The sequence below is a fragment of the Pleurodeles waltl genome, chromosome 3_1 (assembly GCF_031143425.1).
Source record: "Pleurodeles waltl isolate 20211129_DDA chromosome 3_1, aPleWal1.hap1.20221129, whole genome shotgun sequence".
Lineage (NCBI taxonomy): Eukaryota > Metazoa > Chordata > Amphibia > Caudata > Salamandridae > Pleurodeles > Pleurodeles waltl.
In genome coordinates, this window is record NC_090440.1 from 1,712,796,803 (window position 1) to 1,712,819,502 (window position 22,700).

A 22,700-nucleotide genomic window follows, 5' to 3' on the forward strand; every position below is an offset into this window, starting at 1 on the left:
ACCTGTGGAAAGAGGAGACCAAGTCCAAGAACAGCTGAAGAGTCCAGGAAGAACAGGAGCCCCCGCTAACCCAGATGAAGCTGCAAAAGTAGAACCTCTGTTGGAAGAAAAAGTCAGAGATGTACCAAAGAAGACAGCTGTGGGTTCCTGCTTGGTGCAAGAGATGTCCCACGTCGAGATGAATGCAGGCTGGTTTTCGTAGTTGGATTCCGCCAACAAGCCTTGGCTCACACAAGACATGTTTGGCAGGAAAAGATGCTACCTGGACCCAGGAAGGTCCTGGGGGTCTCAACTCTGACTGAGGAGACAGAGGGTGCTCTCAGCACTTCAGAGAGCCCTCAGAAGACCAGACAGCACCCACAGGAGTCCCAGGACACGGGGACAAAGGTGTTGCAAATCGCAGTCGTTCCAGCACTACACAAAGGGATCCCACGCGTCCGGAGAGCAACTCTGGGAGCATCGCATCGCAGGATAGAGTGCTGGGGACCTGGGATAGGCTGTGCACAAATGATTACTTGGAGAAGCGCACAGAAGCCCTAGGAGCTGCAAAACAAGTGGTGCCCGGGGTACTATCTGGCATGAGGAGGCAAGCTCTTACCTCCACCAAATTTGGACAGTTGGACCTTTGGACAGTCAGGGTCACTTCGGTCCACCACTTGTGTTCCAGGATCCACGCTCATCGTATGGAGAGGCGACCTAGAGTACCATTCGTTGCTGCAGAGAGGTGCCTGCTGAAGCAGGGAAGTGACTGACACTCCACAGAAGATTTCTTCGGTCCTTCTGGTGCAGGATGAAGACAGGCAGTCCTCGGAGCGCGCACAAACTGGAAACTGGAGCTGGAGAAACAGTTGCAATAGCTGTCTTGGATACTTTGTTGCAGTTGTAGAGTTCCTAGAGCAGCACTGCGGTTGATTCAATGGTAGAAAGTGAAGCAAAGGCTGCAGAGGAGTCCTGCTGGAATCTTGCAAGCCGAATCTGAGGAAACGCTTGGAGGAAAGACGCTAAATAGGCCTGAGAGGGGGATTGGCCACCTAACCAAGTAAGCACCTATTAGGTGGGGTCTCTGACGTCATCTGCTGGCAGTGGCCACTCAGATGCTCCCAGAGTTCACTGACCATCCTGAAAACAAGATGGCAGAACCCAGGGACACTCAGGAGGAGCTCTGGGCACCACCCCTGGGGTGGTGATGGACAGGGTAGTGGTCACTCCCCTTTCCTCTGTCCCGTTTCACGCCAGAGGGGGGGGGATCCCTGAACTGGTGTAGACTGGATTATGCAAAGAGGGCACAGTTTGTGCCCTTCCAAGCACTTCCAGAGGCTCTGGGCGGATACCCCTCCCAGGCCTGTAACACCTATTTCCAAAGGGAGATGATGTAACAGCCCTCTCCTAAAGGAAATATATTGTTCTGCCTTCCTGGGTTTGAGCTGCTCAAGCCCCGGGTGGGTAGACGTCAGTCTGTGAGGTGGCGACAGCTGGGGCTGCAGTGGAAACCTTAGAGAGCTGGTTTGGCAGTACTGAGGGTCCATGGTGGAGCCCCCAAGGTGCATGGAATTGGCCCCCAATAACAGAATCAGATGGGGGGTACAATTTCCAGCTCCTAGACACCTCGCACAGCCATATTCGGGATTACCATTGTGAAGCTACATATATGTATTAACCTATATGTAGTGCACGCTCATAATGGTGTCCCCGCACTCACAAAGTATGGGAAAATGGGCCTTGTCAAAGTGGGGGCACCTCTGCTAGTGCAGAGATGCCCTCACACACAGGTACTATGCACCTAGCCTTCAGGGTCTGAAGGTTAGATATGTAGGTGACTTATAAGTGACCTGGTGCAGTGAAAATGGCTGTGAAATAGTTCTTCCACTGTTTCACTCAGGCTGCAATGGCAGTCATGAGGAAATGTTTATATGAGGTCCTTAGGGGTGGCAAAAGGAATGCTGCAGCCCATAAGGATCTCTTGGAACCCCAATGCCCTGGGTACCTAGGTACCATATACTAGGGACTTATAAGGGGGGTCCATTATGCCAATTTGGAGTGGAATATGGTGTCAATTAACTATAGTGACAAATTTGGAAACCGAGCATGAGTACTGGAGTTCTGATTAGCAGGACTCCAGTAACAATTTAGAAAACAGTGCAAGTACACTGGCAAGCAGGCCACAAACCATAAGCACGGGGGTCCTGAATAGCAGGATCCCAGTGACCCAGTCAAAACACACTGACAGTCCGGCAGAAATTTAGGTGGTAGCGCATGCCAAGAAAGATAGTATTTGTGCAGTGTTAGAAATGGGATCTTTGCCAGTCAGGTTACCCCCTGTCGAAGTAAGGACCCTCACTCTAATCAGGGTAAGTCGCACAAAATCCAAATTATCCTGCGCCCACCCTCTGGTAGCTTGGCACTGAGCAGTCAGGCTTAACTTAGAAGGCAATGTGTAAAGTATTTGTGCTGTAAATCATGCAGTAACACTGTATAACTCTACAAAAATACACCACACACTGTTCAGAAAAATATATAATAATTATCTGATAAGCTGCTGGTCACAACGATAAAAATGCAATAAGTATATGTTGAGATATCACTGTAAAAGTGATATAAAGTTTCTTTAGTCTTTTAAAAGCAATAAATGTTTCTTTCAAGCACAGAGTGTCTGGTTTGTGTTCAAAATCTCCGCAAAGAACCGCAGAGGAGGAGATGGGTGAATTATTGGTCCGCACACGGCGATGCGTTGTTCAGTTTTCACGCAGGGACGGCTGATTTCTGGCGCTTGGTCGTGGAACCTCTTCGGGGGTTGCATGGTTTTCGGACGCCCCGGGGACAATGCGTGGATTTCCAGTGCTGACAGGACAAAGTCACTGGAGCTGCGTCGATCCGGTGGGCGTAACAGGGAAATTTCTACTGCACAGCAGGCGCTGCGTTGATTCCTCTCTGGAAGTTGGGCTGCGTCGTTACGGCTGTGTGTTGACTTGCCGGTCTCTATGCTTGCGTTGTGTCAATCTTTTCATTGCGAAGTCTGGCAGCGTCGTTCCGGTTTGGCGTGCAGTTAATTTTTCACCGCGATGCAGGCTGTGGGTCGTTTCTGGCAGGCAGTGAGTCGATTTTTGCAGCACAAGGAGTCCTTCTTGTAGAGATGAAGCCTTTTTGGTCCTGAGACTTCAGGGAACAGGAGGCAAGCTCTATCCAAGCCCTTGGAGATCACTTCTCAGCACAGCCAGAGAGCAGCAGGTCAACAGCAAGGCAGCAGTCCTTCACAGAAAGCAGTCAGGTGAGTCCTTTGGGCAGCCAGCTAGTTCTTCTGGGCAGGTTGCAGATTCTGCTTCAGGTTCTTTTCTCCAGGAAGTGTCTGAGTTGGTAGTGGTAGAGGCCCTGTTTAAATCCCCAAATGCGCCTTTGAAGCGGGGGAGACTTCAAAGAGTGGCTTAGAATTGCACAAGGTCCCCTTTCAGTTCAATCTTGTCTGCCAGGATCCCAGTAGGGGGTGTGGCAGTCCTTTGTGTGTGGGCAGGCTACTGTCCTTTGACATGTAAGTGTCAGGCCTGCCACCCTCCCAGCCCAGGAAGACAAATGCAGATGTACGCAAATGAGGCTGAGTATCCTGTGTTTGGGGTGTGTCTGAGTGAAATGCACAAGGGAGCTGTCAACTGAACCCAGCCAGACGTGGATTGTAAGGCACAGAAGGATTTAAGTGCGGAGACATGCTCACTTTCTACCAGTGGCATTTCTAAAATGGTAATATTAAATCCAACTTCACCAGTCAGCAGGATTTTGTTTCACCATTCTGGCCATACTAAATATGACCTTCCTACTCCTTTCAGATCAGCAGCTACCACTCAAACAATATATGACGGTAGCCCCAGTGTTAGCCTATGAAGGGAGCAGGCCTCACAGCAGTGTAAAAACGAATTTAGGAGTTTTACACTACCAGGACATGTAACCTACACTATTACATGCCCTGCCTTTTGCCTACACAGCACCCTGCCCTATGGGTTACCTAAGACATACCTTAGGGGTGACTTGTATGTAGAAAAGGGGGAGTTTTAGGCTTGGCAAGTACTTTTAAATGCCAAGTCGAATTGGCAGTGAAACTGTGCACACAGCCCTTGCAAGGGCAGGCCTGAGACAGGTTTAAGGAGCTACTTAAGTGGGTGGCACAATCAGTGCTGCAGGCCCACTAGTACCATGTAATCTACAGTCCCTGGGCACATATAATGCACTTTACTAGGGACTTATGAGTAAATTAAATAATCCAATTGGGTATGATCCAATGTCATGTTTAAGGGGAGAGACCATATGCACTTTAGCACTGGTTAGCAGTGGAAAAGTGCGCAGAGTTTAAAAACCAGCAAAAACAGTAACTTAAAAATGAGGAGGCAGACAATAAGTTAGGGGTGACCACCCTAAGGCTGTCAGGTCTAACATGCAGGATATGCAATAAATTGGGACAAATCGTAGACAATGCAGCTCAACCAACATAATGGGCGAATAGCCCTCCCAGGAATAGCCCTCCCAGACATACAGGCATACTGCTGGGTAACACGCTTGACAGTGAGTAATGATTGGTTGTACACACCAGAGACCACCCCACCTACGCACTGGCGAGAAGCCAATTCCAGCCTAAATCATATTTACATTTACTGGGGTAAGAATGCTGCTGATGGCAACAGAGATGACAATAGACACTTGGAAAGGGGCGGAGAAGTGTATGAGATGGGACAGAAGGCTCGAACGAGAAAACCACCTGTGGGAGGAAACACGCCTGAAAGAAATTAGGAAACTAAAAAGGGTTTCGGCATGGGACACTATCAGGATTTCCAAGCTGGGCTATCTGTTGGACGAGGAGGGACCTGATGCCGTTCATCTTCCTCCAGTAAGCATACCAGCTTAACAAAACACAACATTACACATACAGCTCAAGCATACCTGGAGGGTGGAGAAATTAGACTCAACAGACATCCCTGAATACACACCTCTTCAGAAGAGCCTGCTCCAGGGGGAAACTGCCTCCTGGACATACAGGGTGATTAATAATAACATGCCTGACTCACTAAGGCAACTGAGAGAAAGATTGGAAGGTAAGATGGAACAACTGGATGACACAGACTGGGGAATGCCTTGATGTGCTGCAGGGATGTGGTGGTTTAAATCCAGGCTAAGGCTGGTACAATTTAAAATGCAACACATGGTGTACTATGACAGGGTTCACCTATACATATTCAGAAGAACAGTCTCTCCCAACTGTCTACGATGTGAGGCAGATAGGGGGGTCATTCCTCCATTCACTTAGGTACTGTCTCAGCATAAAGTCATACTGGTCTGAAATCTTGGGAAAGCTGGGAGTGGAATTGGGGGTAAAAATCCCTGTAGATCCTAAGTATGGCCTCCTGGGTATATAACAATTGACATAGATGTACCGGGACCAAGGCTCCTTTTTAGCAAATTGGGCCTAATGGTGGCCAAAAGAGACATGGCCGAGTACTGGGGAGCCCCAGAGCTGCCTACCATTAGGGAATGGAAAACAGGGATAGAATTATACATGGCAGCTGAAAAGACTTCAAGGCAAGAGGATGACCGAAGAAGCTTTATAAGTTATGGGGTGCCTGGAGGAAATATTACAGCTTGAGGAGAGGGGGTTTGGGAGGAAGAGTCCCCCTTGATGCAGTTCCAGTAACGCATAAGAGAAGAATGTCTAGTGCAACACATCGCCTGATACATGATTGATAGCAAAGAACGAACTGAAATAGATTGTACCATTGCAATTTTGAATGAATGCATTTCCACTCCAGTGTAACTGTTATAGGTGCACTGTTGAGCACTAAGTATCGCTTGATAAAAAATTCAATAAAGATTTTTTTTTAAAAAGAGACTTATAATAAGCCTGTGAGGGAAGTTTTCAGGTCTAAAGGTATTGACACAATTTTTGGCAGGATACATAAATGGGTAATTACTTTGCAAGAATGTGATTATAAGGTGGTTCACGTTCCTGGGGCTAAGAACATTTTTGCTGAATGCGAGTCATGTTTGTGCTGTGAGACTGACCAATGTGAAGGATAAGGAGACACATTTGGATAAACGTTTTGTGATCAGGATCCCAAGGTGAGCGAGGTGACGACTAGAGCCATATCGGAAAATGAGTGGGTGGAGGAATTAGAGATCTGGAATTACTGCAAGTGATGAAATTGATGAATACTGGATTGTCAAAGTCAAGGACATGAAAGGGTGTTGAAACTACTGGGAAGTGAGAGGAGAATTAACTGTGAAAGGCACGCTTCTCTTGAGAGGAAGCAAGTTGATTCCCCTGGTTGCTTTGTGAGAATGTATTATTTCTTTAGGTCATGGATCACCTTGGCATTTCAAAGATCAAGAAGCAAATTTATTCTGACTGGCCTGGAGTGGACATGATGGTGGAGAGGAAAGTAAGGAAGTGCACTGAATGTCTGGAAAGTGATACAATATTAAAGTGTAGGACTCAACCTCTGGTTATCAGGAAATTGCCTACAGGTCCTTGGGAGGAGAATTCCTTGGACATTGTGAGACCCATTTGTGTCTCGAGTGTTAATCATTACTTAATAATCTGCATGGATGTTTACTCCTGGTTGCCGAAAGTTGACATTGTTCGAGTTACGTGTGGTGATACAGTTCCTGAAGACTGTTTGCTTGTGAAGGGTATCCCTCAGTTCTTTTTACTGACAGTGGTGTTCAGTTAACTTCAAGAGAGATGGAGAGTTGCCTTAAGGAAAAAGGCATAGTACATAAAAAATCTTCATTATGCCGTCCCCAGTGCACTGGTAACATTGAGAGGTTCAATAAAGTTTTAGAAGAAAACCATGCATGTACTAGAGTGAGTGGCAAATTGTGAAAGGATGAAGTGAGGGATAAAGTGATGGTCTATATACTCCCCCCTCATTCCACCATAGGTGACACTTATTGAGGTATTTAGAGGCAGGAGACCCAATTGTTGAATGTGCCCTAGTTGGATGAAGAACAACAGTGGTATGGGAAGTGATGTTAACGAGTCAGAGTGGAAAGAAAGAGTAAAGGACAGGATGGCTAGGATAAAAGAGGTGTTTGATAGCGGCAAGAGTGTGAAAGCAACACTTGTAAAGTAGGTGGGTGCCTTGAGATCAGACTTCCAGGTTGGGGGGAAGGGGCAGGAGTTATGTGGATTGAAATACAGCGTACTCTTAATAATGAAGCTGTTTACAAATGTGGTTAAATCGGAGGACCACAGAGTGTGGAACTTGAATAGTGTTGCAAAGTACTACAAGAAGAACAAGGAGAGGGGAGAAGCAAAGTGCTCCACAAACGTGAAGAGTGAGGGAGTCACTGATGAGTTAAATGAGTGCAAGAACTGTGGGTATAGCAACTTATTTGAGGGACTATGTAGCAACCTAGTTAAATATGGTGTTTTTCTGACACCTTTACTTGTGAAATAATATATGTTTAAACTGTGTTGCTTTTGTTTCGGATTAGAATTTAAGTATAAGGGCTGTGTTTAGTTCTGTGATGGTTATTGTTAAGAGGGAAAGGTGTGTTACATCTTGGTTTGACAATTCCATGCATGCACGTGGGTAGCATTCTGGTGATGAGACCTGGAGATTCTGAGAATGTGTTTCAGAAAGAGTGGTCAGTTGGAGGAGAAAGAAGGAGCTGGATGAGGGGTTATTCTGAGCTTGAAATAAACGTCCTTCTTTAATCAATATACTGCCTACACTTTGTACTTCACTAAACTTCTCTCTTGCCCAACAGGGCTCTGCTGTTGGCACTCTTAAGGGTTATGTTTTTGCTATCTCTGCATTCCTAAGATTGCCTGATCAATCCTCTTTTCAAATCTGTGTTCATAAAATTTTGAAAGGTTTATTTCATCTTTTTACCCTTCTCCTTTTATCATACCTCAGTGGGACTTGAATCTGGTGCTCACATTCTTAATATATGCTCCCTTTCAGTCACTTCATAATTGTCCCTTGTGGTTACTCACCATCAAAAGGGCTTTCCTCATGGCTATAACATCTACCCGACGAGTTAGTGAGCAATATGTCTCATCATCCAAGTGGCCCTAATTATCCATTCATCCTGACAAAGTGGTGCTTCACACAATGGGTCTCCTTTCTTCCAAAGGTGATCACACCCTTTCATGTAGGTCAGTCCATCATCGTATCTACTTTCTACACTCCACCTCAGCCTTCCAAGGATGAGAAGTGTCTCCATCGTCTGGATCCCAAACGGGTGTTGCCATTCTACCTTTACCGCATGAGGAACCTCAGAGTAGAAGATCAACTCATCGTGGGTTATGTCAGAGCTAAAAAGGGCTATGCTGTGCAGAAAAGAACCATTTCCAGGTGAGCCCTTGTAGGAAGATGGTTCTGTATATACTATATCAAAATGAGATATAGTGTGTACAGAGTCCAGGGGTTCCCCAGAGGCTTACCAGAGGGTAAGTAGATACTACTAATGCTCTCTTTTATGGTAGTGTGATCGAGCAGTTAGTCTTATCAGAGGGTAATGCAAAGCATTTGTTGTACACACACAGACAATAGACGCATACACTCAATGACTTTACTCCATACCAATGGTTTTTATATAGCAAAAATATATTTTCTTTATTTTTAGAACCACAAGATTCATGTTGCAGGTAAGTACTTCAATAGATTAGTATTTCACACATGTATCAACAGTACTTTGAAATCAATAAGTCATACAGTTTTTGAAATATTGGCAATTATTTGTTTTAAAACTGGACACTGCAATTTTCAGAAACAGTTCCCAGGGAGAAGAAAACTTAGATCTATTGTCAGGTAAGTACAACACTTACAGTTCCAGTCTTCGGGAAGTGCGAAGTCCACCGGTTAGGGTTCAATTTAACCCCAAACACCCACCACCAGCAACACGGGACCGGCTGGGTGCAGAGGTCATATTGTAGGCAAAATTAACGTGGGCTCCTATGGAGACTGGGGGCACCCAGTTTCAGATCTGCAGGCAGGTAAGTACCCGCAACTTCGGAGGGCAGAAGTAGGGTGTTTAGAGGAGCACTGGGGGGCCACAAGTAGGCACCAACATACACCCTCAGCGGCGCTGGGGCAGCCGGGTGCAGGGTGCAAAGAAGGCTTTGTTTCTCCAATGATTCTGTATGAGGGCACCCCAGGGGTCACTCAGGGGCTACAGGCGAGTTCCAGGAGGTTGTCTGGGGAAATCCACAATCTGCACAGGAAGGAGGTTCCCCCTGCTGAACTTTGCTGTACCAGAGGTTGGTTTCTCCGAGGCCTGCGGGGGCTGTGAGTGCAGTGTCTCTTTAGGTGTCGAGTATCTTCGTCTGGAGCTTCGCTTTCAGGGGGGTCCTCTGGATTCCTTCTGCAGGCGTTGTCGTGGAGGGGTGGAGAGGTCAACCCAGGGCGGACACTTGCTCAGAATCACCTGGTGATCCTCTCTAACTGATTGGGCCTCCTGGACACATGCCGTGAGCGTTTGGTTGGACAGGACCGCTGTTCACAGGAGTTCTTTGTCCTTTTGGTTGCAGGGCGGTCCTCTGGAACCTGGCAGAGGTTGCTGTCCCGCTGGATGTGTTGCTGTTGTTTTGCAGGTTCTTTGAAGCAGGAGACAGATTGGTATGGCTGGGGCTAAATCAGTTGTCGTTTTACTTATTCCCTGCTGGGGGTTTCAACTAGCAGTCCTTCTTGTCAGGTCGCCAGGAATCTGGTGAGCTGGGTTCAAGGAAGCCCCTAAATACAAGATTTAGGGGCGTTACATGGGTCCGAGGACAGTGGCTACTGTCCCCGAGGTGGCTACACCCTTCTTGTCCCCTTTGGGGAGGGAGGCACAAACCTAACCGTATTGGTCCCTGTCCTCCAAACCAAGATGGAGGGTTCCCCAGGGAGGGGGGGGTCATCTCATCTCTGGACACCTTAGGGGTGGTCGTAGCTTTTGGGGGGTGGGGGAGGGGGTTTCACTCCTCCCTCTTTTCCTGCCAGACTTGCCGCCAAACGTGGGGCTTTGTCGTCGCAGGGGGGCAACTCCACTAGCTAGAGTGCCCTGGGGCACTGTAATACGAGGCTTGAGCCTTTGAGGCTCACCACCAGGTGTTACAGTTCCTGAAGGGGAGAGGTGTGAAGCACCTCCACCTAGGACAGGCTTTGTTTCTGACCACCGAGAGCACAAAGGCTCTCACCCTATGTGGACAGAAAATTGCCTGAAAGTGGCAGGCTGGCACAGACCGGTCAGTCCTACACCAGCAGTTTGGCTAACATACAGGGGGCATTTTTCAGTAAATTCCATACTGGCATCAGTGAGGGTTTAGTGTACTGAGAAGATATCAAACTTCTCAGTATTCAGTGAAGCTATTATGGAGCTGTGGAGTTCATAATGACAAACTCCCAGACCATATACTCAATATGACTACACTGTACTTACAAAGTTTAAGAATGGACTTAGACACTGTAGGGGCATATTGCTTATGCAGCTATGCCCTCACCTGTGATATAGTGCACCTGCCTTCGGGTTATAAGGCCTGCTACAGGGGTGTCTTATCTATGCCAAAGACAGGTGTTTGTGGGCATGGCACCCTGAGAGGGGTGCCATGTCAACTTTGCCTTTTTCTCCCCACCAGCACACACAAGCTGCGAGGCAGTGAACATGTGCATGGTGAGGGGTCCTCTAGGGTGGCATAATACATTCTGCAGCCTGTGTGGACCTTCCCTAGCCACAGGGCCCTTGGTACCAAAGGTACCTTTTACAAGGGACTTAACTGTGTGCCAAGGGTGTGCCAATTGTGGAAACAAGGGTACAGATTTCGGGAAAGAACGCTGGTGCTGGGCCCTGGTTAGCAGGATCTCAGCACACTTTCAGTCAAAGTTGGCATCATCACTAGGCAAAAAGTCGGGGGTGGTTAACCATGCCAACAGTGGCACTTGCCTACAGCCCTGCTCTGCATTAATATCTGCTGTGCATTGGCCAAGAAGCATGAGGGCTTGCGTGCTCATTCTACCCGAGCCAGAGCCGTGATCACTCCATTAGCACACAGAGTTCCGGTCATAGATATCTCTAAGGCAGAAACATGGGCTACAATGCACATTTACAAAACATTACTGCGTAGGCAGTCAGGCCCGATGTGACGGGGATTTTGCCCTATAGGTTCTACAGGATTTCCACAACTGAAACTTGTCTGCAGACCCACCTCCAGGGGTGGTATTGCTTGGGTAGCTTTTCTAATCTAAGGAATCTGCAGCTCAAATTATCTGTCAAATGAACAAGTTAGTTGACTTCCGTGACTCCATGTCTGGTAGAGACTATATCCAGCTGCAAATTCCTTAATGGCCTACCTATCCTCCTCACTCTGCAGACTGATTTCTAGGGACAGGGCAATTACCCTTTCAGGGCCCTAGTTTTCCACACCAGTGGTCAGTGTTCCTTATGACTCTGTGCTTCTGGTGTGGAAAGTTGTGAAAAGAAACTGATCTCAGCTTACCTAGTTGGCGCCTATATAGGTGTTGTGGATGTCACTTCCTGTGTTTGCGAAGCACGTGGTGCTGATCCACGCCACCTACCGACGTGCAGAAGTACTGGTCATAAAATATCTTCCACATCCAGCCTGACACCTGGGATAGTTCTAAGGTAAGGAATCTGCAGCTAGATATAGTCTCTACCAGATAAGATCTTACCGGAGGTAAGTAACTTGTTCTTTAGCGGCCATACCTTCAACCAGGAGCATCAGCGAATCGGATGCACTGTGTACACACTCCTAATCTCACCTTGTACCTGGACAAACTGGTTCTCCAGACATGTGCCTCCTTTTTTCCGAAGGTTGTGACACCCTTCCATGTAGGCCAGAGCATCACCCTGGCTACATTTTTTGCTTCACCTCATCCCTCAAAGAGGAAGAGAGAGACTCCACCTCCTAGACCCAAAAAGTGGCATGCATAAACTGACTTTCGAGACGGATCATTCTATGCATTAGGATATGCTATGCATTGGCCAAGAAGCAACCCTCTGACGGCTTGCAGGCTCACTCCACCAGAGCCAAGGCTGCAGGCACTGCATTAGCATGTGGTGTTCCTGTTATGGACATCTGCCATGCAGCACTGTGGGCAGCCCTACATACGTTCACCAAGCACTACTTCTCGGACTGTTAGGTCTATAGTGATGGGCACATCCACCCTTCGGTCCTGCAGGACTTTCTTGTTCATTTAGCTTCACAGACCCACCTCCGAGGAAGTTTTGCTTGGGTATCTATTCTAAGGTAAGGAATCTGCAGCTAGAAGCCTCTACCAGATAAGGTGTTTCCTACGGTAATTAAATTGTTCATCTTATAGGGACTATCTAGCCTCGGACTCCTTACTGACCCTCCCATCTTCCCAACTCTGCAAACCGATTACAGTACAAGCAACACCGTTCTCGGGCCTTAGCTTGTCACAGCAGTGGTAATTTCTCATTGTGACTCCTTTCTTGCGTGGAAAGTCATGAAGGTAACTTGCATCAGTGCACTGGGGCGGTGGTTATATAGAAACCACATACATCACTTCTGGCATGGCTGACGCAGAGCTGAACAGCGTCCCCTATTGGCACACAAGGTTACTGCTCGTAAATCTTCTGGATCCTGTCTGATGCTTGGGGAATATTCTAAGGGAAGAAATCTGCAGCTAGATAGTCTCTAATAGATAAGTAATTACCAAAGGTAAGTACCTTGTCCGTCCTGGCTGAATAATTGTTACAAGTAACTGACTTTTATTGTCTAGGGCAGATATTGGCTTTCCTTGAGTTAGTTTTTTGCACTATACCTCCCAGGAGTAAGATGAGTTTTCTATAATGGTCTGCAAATGTCTGTACACTACTGAATCTTCTTCAGCCACAGGTCCATTCTTAACTCTAAATACACTTCATTGCCACATCATCCTTCTAGGTCATCTGTACCAAAGTTGACCTACTGTGTACCAATATTAGGAGAGCCTCCCTTTTTTGTTAGCATACTAAAAGGTTTAGCATTGTAAATGTTTACTAGGTAATAGTGATTCCTCAGTCTCAATGCTCTGTTCCACCTCATGTCATCTCTTAAAATAGCTGCCTACATCTATTTTTTTCTAATTTTTGAAATCCCTTCTTACATTTTATTTATTTGTTACTTTAAAGGTTGTTTCGACAGTGCAATATGGATAATTTAGAAGGTTATAAATGAAATGCAGCTATATTCTTTATCTTGCCTGTTTATTAATTTTTACTCCGAGATATATATTATATATATATTTTTTTTTTTTGCTACTCAGGAACATATCAAGTGTACTGCTGCACCAGACACCCCTGCATGTTTTTATTCTTGATTTCTTTTTGTAGATCAAGACGAGCTACATTCTACAGTGTTTGGCTTTGTGAATGTTGTGGGTTCAGCAACGGTTTTGCAATCTCGAAGTGCAAAGTGTGCAAGTCTGCGATGAAGAAGTTGGAGCGTACAGTGTATCTCGAAGGCAAGTACAGAATAGTTCATGAGCATGGTCTCTAGTTCAGTTTTCATTTTTTTAAATGCACACCAAAATGCGCTTTACACAAAGATGTCCTCTATAATTGGACTTCTATAGTAAAACCATGTAAACTGTACATCCAATTTCCTTCTTCAAGTGTTGTGTGACTCTTGATACTGCTATAACTGGTGTCCTTTTTTACAGCAGTTCAGTTTTTTACTTTAGTTCAGTTTTCTTTTTTTTAAATAAACACCAAAATGCGCTCCACACAAAGATGTCCTCAATAATTGAAGTCTTCTATAGTAAAACCATGTAAACTGTACCTCCAATTCCCCTCTTCCTAAGACTAGCTTAGAAATCTAAGAAAAATTGCAAGTTTGGAAAGACCTTCATCCCTGAGAAGCCCGGGTGGTAATGGCCATAAAGGCGGAGTGGTATATTGGGTATTTAATCTGAGATTTAAACCATACATAATTGCAAAACGCCAGCACTACCAGTTTGAAAAGTTTGAAACACCACCACAGGTACACATACTTAGTCCTACAACCATAATATTAATAAATTTCAGTAACATGTGAAAAGTTATCAATGTGACTAATACCGCACTGGGACCATATCCTCAGGATAGGAAACCACCCTCAAATCAAACACGGTTCATCTAGAAATATTAAATGTAACCCATAGTGGGGTGAAAATCCTCCCAATGATATCCAGGGCCCACACATCAGAAAAACCTTTCCAAGGCTGCAGACATAATAACATTGCCAACTTACTGACAGTTGCTCCTGGGGAGATTCTTATACTTGGGCGGGAAAAGAAAAAGATTAAGAGCCTTATTAACATCCCATACAACTGAATACTTTGTACTAGGGGAGACCAAGAGCCTCATGCCCCTCATCAACTTACTAACCATGGGAAGATCCCCAACAGGAAGACCCTCAATAGGGAGATGACCTGCTTGCCGAAATGGCAAAACGGAAAGTATTTACCGACCTGTAAGCCATACCTTCCTCCAGCAAGGAAACCATTAAGTTCAAAATGTGGGTAATGCCTGAGTCCACAGGATCCTCACCCGTTTGCAGTCACCAGCACACCCATCGTCTCTAGACAGACTTTTATGTATTACTGGCCCCATCAGCCCAGACTTTGGACAAGAGGCTTTGAGCCGTCTCTGAAAGGCTTCTGACTTTACATGAAGTCCTGAAATCCTGTATGCCATGAGAAAAGGGTGTTCTAGGACCAAGTGATGAGGATTCCCCTGGGAATCCCAAGGAATATATTGTCGCGGGGGGAGACGGATTAGAGAATCCTAGGAAAGTTCATTATCACTAGAAACCAAACTTAAGATCTCTAAACTGGGGTGATCCCCACTAGACTTTCCTTCTGTCTGCACTCATGGGCCGCTACCCTCAACAGCATTGTGAATGGAGACGACACATAACCCTCCTTCGCAGTCCAGTCTTGCAGGAAAGCATCCATTGCCCCTGCTTGCGGGTCTGTCCTCCAACTGAAAAAAAGGTTGATGTAAGAAATCAGGCAAGAAACAAACATGTCTGTAGAGAAAGGGCCCCATAGCGACTGGATAGCCTGAAAGACCTCTGGATGAAGTTGCCACGCACTGAGATCTTGGAGATGCCTGGTGTACCAGTCAGCTGTTTCATTGGATTTTCCCAGAAGGTACCCTACCATCACCGATATTTGCCTATGCAGGTAATACTGCCAAAAACCCTTTGCCAGATGTGGTAAAAGCTTGTAACGAGGACCTCCCAAGCGATTGATGTACCTGACCGCTGAGACATTGTCCATCTTCAAGAGGACATAGCAAGGGACCTTGTCCTTCATCCAGTACTGGAACGTGAAGGAGCCTGCCAGGAGTTCCTGAAAATGTATGTGCAGAGACTTCTTCTCTGAGGACCACTTTTCTTCTGTCGATACACATTTACAACTGGCCCACCAACCTGACAGACTGACGTCTTATTCGATAACTGTCTAGACTAGGACTGAAGATGGCCCTTTTGTTCTTCAGGCCTCTATATGGTTCAACCACCATGTAATTTCCTCTTTGAGCTCATCCATAAAAGAAATCGCTGCCTAATAAGGCAATCCCTTGTGCAGATGTTTCGCTCTCAGGCACTGCAGAGCTCTGTAGTGAAGCGGACCATGGAAAATGGCCTGTATGAACAATGCGAACAGGCCAGCTGCTGAAGAGAAATTTGAGGATGATCCACCGTCTTGCAGAGTTTGTGACAATCTTTGTCATCTTGGATGGCAGGCTGAGGATTGATTCTTTCGAGTTCATCAAAAAAGGTTTTTCTCTGCACTTTGACTGGCTGAGATTTCGGTTAGTTGATGATGAACACCAGTGTTTACATCAAGTCCATCATTGTCTGAAGGTGGGTTTACTGATCCATCATCAAGATATCATCGAGGTAAACGATTAAGTGGATGCCTCTTCCACAGAGGAACTCAACCATCAGTGTGAAAAACTCAGTAAAGCACCTCAGAGTGGATGACAGGCCAAATGGTAGAGTCTAGCAAAACTAAAGGAACCTGCGATGCTTTGGGAACATCAGCACCATGCGTTACGTGTTCTTGACCTCCATCCTAACCAACCAGTCCCCTGGCCGAGAGATCATAGAAGTGATGGATACCCTCCATCTTAAAGTGGTGACATACTAGCCACTCTTTGAAGTCCCTGAGATAGATCACCGGACGTTGACACCCTTCTCTCTTCCACCAGAAAAATGTTGCTGATGAAACACTTCGGGTGTAGAACGGGAGACACAATAGCCCTTTTCCTCAGCAATTCTGAAATCTTTTGGTCGATCAAGGAAGCTTGACTCTGGGGAAAACCAGTGGACTGGGTCTTACCTGCTACCCTGGCGTGCCCACAAATTCCAAATGAAGAACCCAGGAGTTGGAAGTCAATGCCTGCCAATTGCCCTTGAACGACGTCTGACTCCTCCCACCTTTAGTTGGAAAGAAATTAGTGTTTTACCTTGGGCAGGTCCTAGACCGCAGCCTCAAGCTCCTCCTCTGCTCGATTGAAGAGACAGGTGGGGTGGAAATTACTAAATCTTGCTTAGTCCTGCCACTGACCCTGCTGGGAACCTTGGCCTTTCTCGGAGGCATTGGTGGTGAAGCAGCCGAATGAGCGCCTCTTACCACTTCAGGCACCCATAAAAATCATGAAGGAAAAAATCTTCCTAATCGAAAATTGTGCCTTGTCCATTAAATTGAATGTTTCAACAAACTTGCCAAATTCTTTAATAAAGGGGCCCTCAAACAACACTCCTTGCCCATCGGGACCTGCCTCTGAAGTTGCCAGGTCTTCCATCTTTGGGTCCACTTTAATCAGAATGGAGCGGCTCCTCTCTACAGAAAGAGTTCACTTAGTGTTACCAAGTAGAATAATTGCCTGCTGGGCCCAGCCTTATAACATGTCTGGGGATATAAGAGCTCAAGACTGCTGGTCTTCCTCAGCCGAGTCCAAAATTTTGGTAAGGGGTCCAAAATGTCTTGGCATGACTGCCAAATGTGGTCAGTGCCCTTTTTTTTTGGATCCCTGATATAGTTTGCCAGAAATGTGGCCATCTTCTCATCTCTGGAGTAAGGGAAATCTTGCCTGCCAAGGACTGATGCAGACCTTCCGCCCTGAGACTGGCCCAAACCTCCTTTTCCAAGGGTTTCTGAAGGCACCCGTATGTAAGCTGCTCACTTTGAGCTCAGAGACAACCTGGACAAGCGAGAGTGGACCAGGTCATCAGGATCAAACATGTCTGCCTCCGGGATATCCAGTTGAGACTCATGAATGGAATGGGAAGGTGAAACCTCAGCAGCGGAATGCCATCACAGCTGAGAGGGACCCTGTTTCCCCCATTAAGGCCTCCCACACACACAAACGCACACACACACAGCTGAGATCACAAGATTACTCTTTTCAGGCACTCCAGCATCTGTATCAACACCCTCGTCTTAGAAGTGCTTGTTGGCCTAGCATTGGGGTTCTGATCACCCAGATACCAATTCAGGGCCCTGGTGATGGGCTTGTGCCTATCTGTCAGGTTTCTCCCAGAAGATGGCGAGTGGACGGTACACCTCATGCTGGATAGAGATATCAACTGCAAAACCCTCCATCCAAAGGCAAAAAGCAGGTAGACTCCTCTTCAAAATATTCAGCCTCAGGAGCCTGCATAGTAGGCAAGATAGTGCACTAGGAACCTAGCTTTGAGGGGAGTCGGACACGCGAGCCAACAGGGCCAATCACCCCAAAAATCTGAGGGTATAGCTTGGGTCAGTCTCTGCAGTGCTGAAATATAGGTAATGCCAATGCAGAAGCTATAGAAGCTAGGTAGATAACCGTTAGGGTGCAAGCCCAAAAACAGTGCAGGAAAGATGTGGTAATAACCACTTTATGCCCTGTAAAAACCCACTAAAGCAGAAAAGAATGCCACATAATCTTAAAGCGCAAAATTGTGCCCCCAAAAGGTCCCTGCTTGGACTAACGGAAACCACCTGCACATGCTCCAGTTGGAAATTTTACATACCCCCATTCCCCTGGCCCCAAACCATTCGGGCTTGGCGGTTGCCGCCCCAAAATACAATAAATATGCCAAGGATCCGCAGCGCATTGACAGACTGCTCTCTGTTTCTCTCACCACAGAGGAAGCACAACGCCTGTGGAGCCAGAGGACTGTCTCAAAGCACTGAAGTGCCCTTTAGTGGCCAGACAGGACAATCGCCACCTTATGGCTCGCATTAGCAATGATTTCTGCATGAGGAGCTGTGAAAAAATGTCTCTGCGGCACACTGAAAAATAAAAATGAAGGTAAAGAATGCTAATGCACAAAAGGGAACACAGCACACTTCCACTCTGTAAAAAGGCTACGATCCTGCACGAATAATCAACCAAATACTGATCACACATGAGAGAGTGTGAAGAAGCACTTAACTGGCTGCTGGAGCAGAGAAGAAAGGTGTAAACAGTGCAAAGGGTCTGTATGTGGATGACTCTTGACTGATTGTTTTATTTTATTTTAACTCTTTCCAGTTGGTTCTTGGGAAAGGTAGATTTTCTGTGAAAAGGCTGCTGTAGAAAATAAAGTACAGACAGTTGAAGCATCATCAGAGCCTCCTGTCCTGACATAGAATTCAGTATGAACAAGCACTGTCAGGGTCATTACAACAGTGTTGAACATAGCACTTTTGTGGAGCTAATAGAATGAGCACTGCCCTTATGGAGGTTGTACAGATACCGGTCTTATCAACCTCATCAAGTCCCTACCTTCAGCAATATATTCCTCAGTTCAAGCAACCATGGACGTACTCTACAAAGAGACCAATGGTACACAACTCTTCTTGAACGTTTTCTGTGCTTCAGACTTCCATGCCTCAAACACTGCTTTCACGTAATCCGGACCTAGATGTACAGTGCCTACCTGAAGCTCTACCCTACCAAAACAGATCACCTAATTTTGCCAACAAGATACAGTATTAACCTGGCTGAATGACCTGAACCTTGACTGCTTCAAACCCAACTCATACCAAATTACTTGGATTCACCCTGGACATCGACGTTTCCTCAAGGAACACATTGCCAAAAACACCCAGCCTGTATCATCTGTCTCTTCTGAAGAAAATCAAACCGTTTCTTCCAGAAAGCGACTTCAGAACTGCTGTTTGAGCCCTTGAACTCTAGGATCTGGATGGTGGTAATTCCCTAATCCATGGCTTCTCAGGTGCCACACTGACACCCCTCAGGGGCATCCTACACACTGCAGGGCCTGAATGAAACTTGATTTGTTTCACTTGCCAGCTCTCACCATCTTCAAAACCATCTGCATCATTTACAGATCCATCGCAAGCAGAACTCCTGCTGATCTTGTCCACAGGCTCAGTACCTCTGGTGGTTCTCAGAACACCATCATACTGCAAACTAAGAAATGTAAGGTAAAATAATATAGCCGTCCTTTTCTATCTATGCACCCAGGATCTAGTACAATGTCCCCATATCCATAAGGACTGCACCAAATCTACTCCAATTTGAGAGAGTTGAAAACTTACCCTCAGTAAAGACCACTACATTACAATGCATTAACTGGCCACAAATCAGCGTACTCTCCTATTACTCCTTAATATATATATATATATATATATATATCTTATCTGAAGAAACGATAACCTGAGCTGTAAAGTAATTCTAGGCCATGATTTATAAGTTCTTAATCCAGGTATAACTAAAACTGCTGAATTTGTTTGGTTTTGTGTGGGTAAAACGTGAACCAAACTATAACGTCCCTATAATTTTTTTTTTTTGTGAATATACACCCCCTCATAGTCTCGAATAACTGGAACCAAGCCAGACGTCAGAGCATACTTTCTGCCCCCAGCAACACCATACATAAAGCACGTGTAGATGGAAAGATCTTTTTTTACTACAGAAAATGGGAGATAATATGAACCTATGAGTGGGTTCTGGATCTCATACATTGGGGACAAACATTGGAGTTCATATAAATATCTCCTACTCTATCATGCAACATCTACAGCTGTTGCAAGCGGAAATCACCCCAGTAATTCAAAAAGGGGCCATAAATGCAGTCTCAAAATCTCAGCTAAATATAGGCTTCTATTCCCGAATAGGTAAAATATCAGGCTAATGGAGACCAATGTTAGATCTTCATCTCTTGAACAACCTTTTCAAGAAACAAACTTTTTGTATGGTGACACTGGAAGACATTCTTAAGATATTGCAGGAAGGAAACGGTCCACCCTAAAGCTACAGGCCGCATACTTTCATATCACCTTCCTTCCCCGACCTAGAAAATATATATTGTTCAAAGTGGCTGGTCACACTACCAACTCAAAATTGTTCTCCTTGGCCTAAATCAACCTGAAAAATTTTCATGAAGTGTATTTCCCAGTCTCAGCACATCTAAGGAAATGGGAACGTCAAGTTTTCCCCTGCCTCCTGCCTCGGTGACTGTCTAGTCAAAGGAAGGTTTTTCAGGGAAAACTCTTTATATACAATCCAGTACGTTTTCAACAATTGGGTCTAAGACTAAACATAGAGATATCGATATTAATACCCCACAACAATATGCAATTCCTGAGAACAATTTTGTATACAATAATAGGCAAAGCCACCCCATTCAAAGAATGATTAAAATAATTGACCAGCTTACACAACAGTTGCAGGTGGGAAGGGAAGACGTTAACTATGATATTCTACAAGTTTCTTTTAGAACTGGTATCCTGCATACAGTTAATCCCACAATTGCTTCCTGCATATGTGACAATTCAAGAGGAACTAAACAATCTGTCAAGCCCAAGATTGTTTGACCTTGTACCCATGACACCAAAACTGAGACGAAGCTTACCATGGTGTACTCATCCCAAAAATACATCAGTAGAACTAACTTACCTGCAGCAGAAATCCTGCTTTTTTATGACAACGTATGCCTCTTTGTATGGCTGGGAAGCACATATACAGGACTCAGCAATAAGTGGTTTAAGGTTAGTAAACAAAGCTCTCCTTAAGATACGTTTCCTGGAAAGCAGAGCCCTCACCCTGTGTTTACAAGCCTTCCTCCTAAAAATAATAAATGGTTCCATAGTGATCCTCACATACAGTAGAACTTGTGTGTAATACATAAACAATCCAGGCAGCATTCCAAAGAAGCCCTGAAAATACTTGACAGGGCCATGAAGCTCTGCATTCAATTAACAGCCACACATTTTCCCGGAATATACAAATGCACAGACTAGGCAGAACATCGTTTTTTCTTGGGAAGAAAGTAATGATTTCCAAGTACTAACATTAGAAGCATGTCAAAGCTATATGTATTTATTAGTACAGTAAAATACCTGTGCAAGATGGCAGTTCATGGGAACACTTAGCTTCATATTATGGAAGTCGATACTTTTGTATTTAAGAATGATAACTTTAATGTCTTTTGAAATAAGTATGTGTAAAACTATCAAGCTAATACGAATAGCAGTTATTATATGAACTGAGGTTCTCTTTGAACAAGGATTGTGGGCGGTGAAAAGAAGTCTGGCCTAGTGACGTGTGAAGGATATGATTTTTGAGCCTTGAAGTAGTGACTTAAATCAGCGAAACGTGTTCACTGTGGCCGTAATCAAGTGCTAATGGTCTGAGAATAAGTGCAACCTTCTGAATACAGTTCACTCTATCTGATTTCAATGTAATTAAGCTGAAAATGTGTACATCAATGATGAAGATAGCTCTATGGGTACAATTATGATGTTTGTTTATGGTCCTGTCAAAGTATGAAGTGAAAGTGAACTGCCCTGAATCTTGTAACTTTCTCAGATGATGGAACACTTGTGTTAACTGATACTTGTAGATTTAGTTGATTTCAACCTGATATCATCACTGTGTAGGGTAATTGTTTTTTTAGAGGCTTCTATTAAATGTTTGATATTTTCTGAATATTTTTTTCTTTACTAGATTAGTAAATACATGTAGCTTTGATATAGGGAAAAAGATTTTTGTATTTGGAAGTCATTACTTTCTCCTCAAGGAAAAACTTCTTTTGATTGGGTCAGATATGTATACCAGGTGGACTTCTGATATTGTTTGGGCAGGGATTAGCATGGCCAGAGAGGTCATTTAAATTTAAATAGGTATATTGCCTATTTGCAGAACATGCAAAGAATGCCATGAGGGGGAGATGCAGCGATCCTCACTGAACAAGATCTTCTAGCTCAGCGGTGAATAACATATATACTGATTTGCCACCAATCAGATAAGAAATGCCGCTACTGTGCCAGCAGACATTTCCTACTTTGTTTTGGATAATGCATTTTTGATAGCTTGGTCAGGCACTTTTGCTTATGGTTTTTCTCTCTTTCCCCTAATCTTAAATGTTCTGAACAAAATAAAGAGAGAACCATTTTGAATTAACCTGATAGACACCATGGGACAAAGACACTACAGGTTCACAGAGCTTCTCCTATAGGAGAACCAGCATATACCGCGCCCACCTCTGCCGAACTAGTTAGCTCTCACAGTAAGGGCAAAGTACTTCATTTAGAATCAGCATCACTGAGTTTATTGGCATGACTCTTAAATGCAAGAAATTTTACCAGGTAGATAATCCAGATGACTGCAGCGAAATACTAGCTGAAGCTAGGTACTATGTTAGCAAGTAAATTCTAAGAAACCAAACGCAAACCCTTCTGTATTCTGATGGATCCTTCTGAACATGGTTTCTTCACCTTGTGAATATTCCTAAG

The 22,700-nt window shown here is 45.1% G+C and overlaps 1 protein-coding gene across 1 annotated transcript in view; it reads left to right on the plus strand.

Moving 5' to 3' along the window:
* Positions 1-13,480, plus strand: part of LOC138283616 (RNA-binding protein 44-like) — a 603,066-nt gene extending 589,586 nt beyond the window's left edge. The window contains exon 7 of the mRNA XM_069221553.1: positions 13,315-13,480. Coding sequence (XP_069077654.1) covers positions 13,315-13,480 — 166 coding nt within the window. The remainder of the gene's footprint in view (positions 1-13,314) is intronic.
* Positions 13,481-22,700: the final 9,220 nt, after the last annotated feature.